Genomic DNA, 3,328 nt, shown 5'->3' on the forward strand with positions numbered 1-3,328 from the left:
AAATGATTTTTTGCATTTTGATATTGACTTACCAGTCTCGATCTACCGTCTAGTATGGTTCGATAACCACACCTTTCGACCGGTTTGAACTGTTTCAGTTAAATCTTAACGATAAAATTTTGTTTAAGAATTGTGACAGTTTCAGCATAGTATTCATATTAAAATATTATTTATATTAAGAGTAAATACACAAAAACATAATTATTATTGATTGACGTTGGCACACACATAAAAACATGTCTTACTGAATTAAATTGAGTGAACAAATGGAAAGGAAATAAACATGTTATTAATTATTACCATAGATAGAATAGTGTCATGCATTCATTCATATTGTTGAAGCCCTTGAGCGAAAAGAGACGCAAAAGCTTCGATCTGGACCTTCTTCAACACTATCCCAATCTCAATATTCACGTCATTTCCATCTCTACCATCACAAAGCGAGAAAGAACTATTCCTATCAGCGGAAACCAACTCCGTCGTCCTCGGCCGTCCCCATCCAAAATCAGAACCATACAGATCAAACCTCGTCGACGCACCAACTCCATACACCTTCTCATTGCTATACGTTGAACTTTCTTCCGAAAGCCACTTCTCCGCTCCTTTCACAACTGATTCCTTTTCCAACCTTCCCGTTGCCTCTTTAATGGCGGTTGCCGCCAACACCAGCCCATCATCTCCCACCAAAGACGCAACCTTTTCCTTAGCAAACAGATAAGTAAGGCAGTTTCCAATGTAATTTGCAGGGATCGGAGGCTCCAATCGCGATCGACAATCCACGACGATAGTCAGAGAAACACTCTCCTTTGTTATGTCCCCCTCCTCTGCTTTCACTAGACATCTCCAAACGTATGCACATACCGCCGTGTAACTAGAAACAGGGAACTTTATTTTCCCCTTTATTTGTCCAATCTCCCCTGGAGCTAACCGGAATGTTCTCCTGTATAACCCAGTTGCCGGTTTCATATCCATTGGAATGAGGCTTCTCTTATTCTCCGTCGTTTTCATCCAATGATCAACGTAAATCTTGATGATATCTAACGGGTCAGCAATCAAGGATCTTTCCAGAACCGGCAATAGTTCTGGCGGATGGGCTCCTGCTCCCCCTTCTCTGCAAATTGTGCTCCATGACTTTAGAAACATGGCATTGCTCTTGCCGTCCATTGAGACGTGATGGGAGCAGTAGGCGATGGAGAATCCTTGACTAGGAAACAGAGTCACTAGTACAGATAAAACCGTAGCCTCGGTTTCGGAAACATGAAATTCGGGCAAAATGAGAAAAATAAACTTTTGGAGGAAGAGGAGATAGAAAGACTCTTGAGGATTTCTTCTACAAGACTGAAACAAACTTTTTTATTATTTTTTTCTCTCTTACTTCATATTCAACACACAGACCTTTATTTATAGTCTCTTAACAGAAAACAAAACGTACAAGAAATAAAAACAAATATTAAAGACAAAAACTGTAACAACAACATTTAAGGCTGACCCCTGATTACTAAAACTGCTAAAACGTTTGAAACGTTTGAGATCTCCACCATTAAAGACATTCAATTTATTATTTAAAATATGGCTGACCGTTATTTGAGTTTATTGTGTAACAAATTTCTCCCTTAAACTCAAATCTTTTCCATCTTTCATTCCGATCATCCTCTTGAAATTTTCGAACAACACAGTTGGTAGCGCCTTTGTAAAAATATCCGCCACTTGATCACGACTCGCAACATGACTTAATCGCACTTTACCTTCCTTCACATGTTCCCGTATAAAATGGAAACGAACATCGATATGCTTGCTCCTCTCATGGTGCACCGGATTCCTTGCCAACTCAATTGCTGATTTGTTGTCGACTCGTATTTCAGTTGCTTCGTGTTGCTGGATTTGTAGTTCATTCAGTAGACTTCTTAGCCATATTGCGTGACACACACACCATGATGCTGCCACATACTCTGCCTCACATGTTGACAATGTTACTATTGGTTGCTTCTTTGAGAGCCATGTAAAAACTGTGTCTCCCATATAAAACACATATCCCGATGTACTTTTTCGATCATCTATATCTCCACACCAATCACTATCGGAATAACCGATCAACTTGTATTCCTTTGTCTCGGAGTATAGTAACCCGAGTGACGAGGTTCCTCGGATGTATCGAAGAATTCTTTTAATAGCCTTCAAATGCGTGTAGTTCGGTTCCTCCATGAATCGGCTTACTATGCCGACACTATACGCAATGTCAGGCCTTGTGCATGTGAGATATCGTAGACTTCCGACTAAACTTCGATATTTGCTGGTATCCGTACGATCTCCTCCCTCAAATTTAGAGAGTTTTATTCCGAGTTCCATTGGTGTTGCTACTAGGTTGCATTCTTCCATCTTATTCTTTTTCAGAATGTCTTTTGCATATGCCTCTTGGGACACAAATATTCCAGATTTTCCCTGTCTAACCTCAAGACCAAGGAAATATTTCATTAGCCCCAAATCTGTCATTTCGAACTCCCGAGTCATAGCGATTTTAAAGTCTTGTATCATCTTATCATTGTTCCCCATGAATATAAGATCATCAACATAGAGAGCTACTAACAACAGGTTACCTTCGTCTTTCTTTGCGTACAATGCATGTTCGTAGGGACATTGTATGAATCCGTTCTTCTTGAAGTAGTTGTCGATTCGGGTGTTCCATGCTCGAGGCGCTTGCTTTAGCCCATATAGCGCCTTTTTTAGCTTCAGCACTTTACTCTCCTTCCCGACTTTCGTGTACCCGGGTGGTTGCTCCACAAATACTTCCTCTTCAAGCACACCATTTAAAAATGCTGATTTCACATCCATCTGATAGATCGACCATTTGAAATGTGCCGCTTGGGATAAAAGAAGCCGGATTGTCTCCATTCTTGTCACTGGGGCAAAGACTTCATCGTAGTCGATCCCAGCTTTTTGTCTATACCCTTTTGCAACAAGGCGTGCCTTGTACCTTTCTATCTCACCTAGGGCATTCATCTTTTTCTTGTACACCCATTTCACTCCGATAGCTCGACATCCATCCGGCAACTCCGCCAACTCCCAAGTTTCATTTCTTTCGATTGCCCGTATCTCTTCATCCATCGCATCTTTCCATTTCTTATCTCTTACTGCTTCTTCAAATATGATGTTCTCTGTATCTGCCAAAAGACACACCAAGTGTGCTTCACTTGTTGACTCGTATAAGTCTTGTAAACTTCGCATCTTCGGTTGTCTGGGCTCTTCTTCATCATCAGATGTTTGAGAGGTTGTTGGTGCTAATATCGGTTTAGTGGTTGATGACTCTCCTTTTTCTTCCTGTTGAAATTCC

At 40.7% G+C, this 3,328-nt stretch overlaps 1 protein-coding gene across 1 annotated transcript; it reads right to left on the bottom strand.

Moving 5' to 3' along the window:
- Window positions 1–324: 324 nt before the first annotated feature.
- LOC124916089 (anthocyanin 5-aromatic acyltransferase-like) lies at window positions 325–1,164 on the bottom strand. The gene has a single exon (XM_047456823.1). The coding sequence runs from the start codon at window positions 1,162–1,164 to the stop codon at window positions 325–327; it is 840 nt and encodes a 279-aa protein (XP_047312779.1).
- Window positions 1,165–3,328: the final 2,164 nt, after the last annotated feature.

The sequence above is a fragment of the Impatiens glandulifera genome, chromosome 9 (genome assembly GCF_907164915.1).
Source record: "Impatiens glandulifera chromosome 9, dImpGla2.1, whole genome shotgun sequence".
Lineage (NCBI taxonomy): Eukaryota > Viridiplantae > Streptophyta > Magnoliopsida > Ericales > Balsaminaceae > Impatiens > Impatiens glandulifera.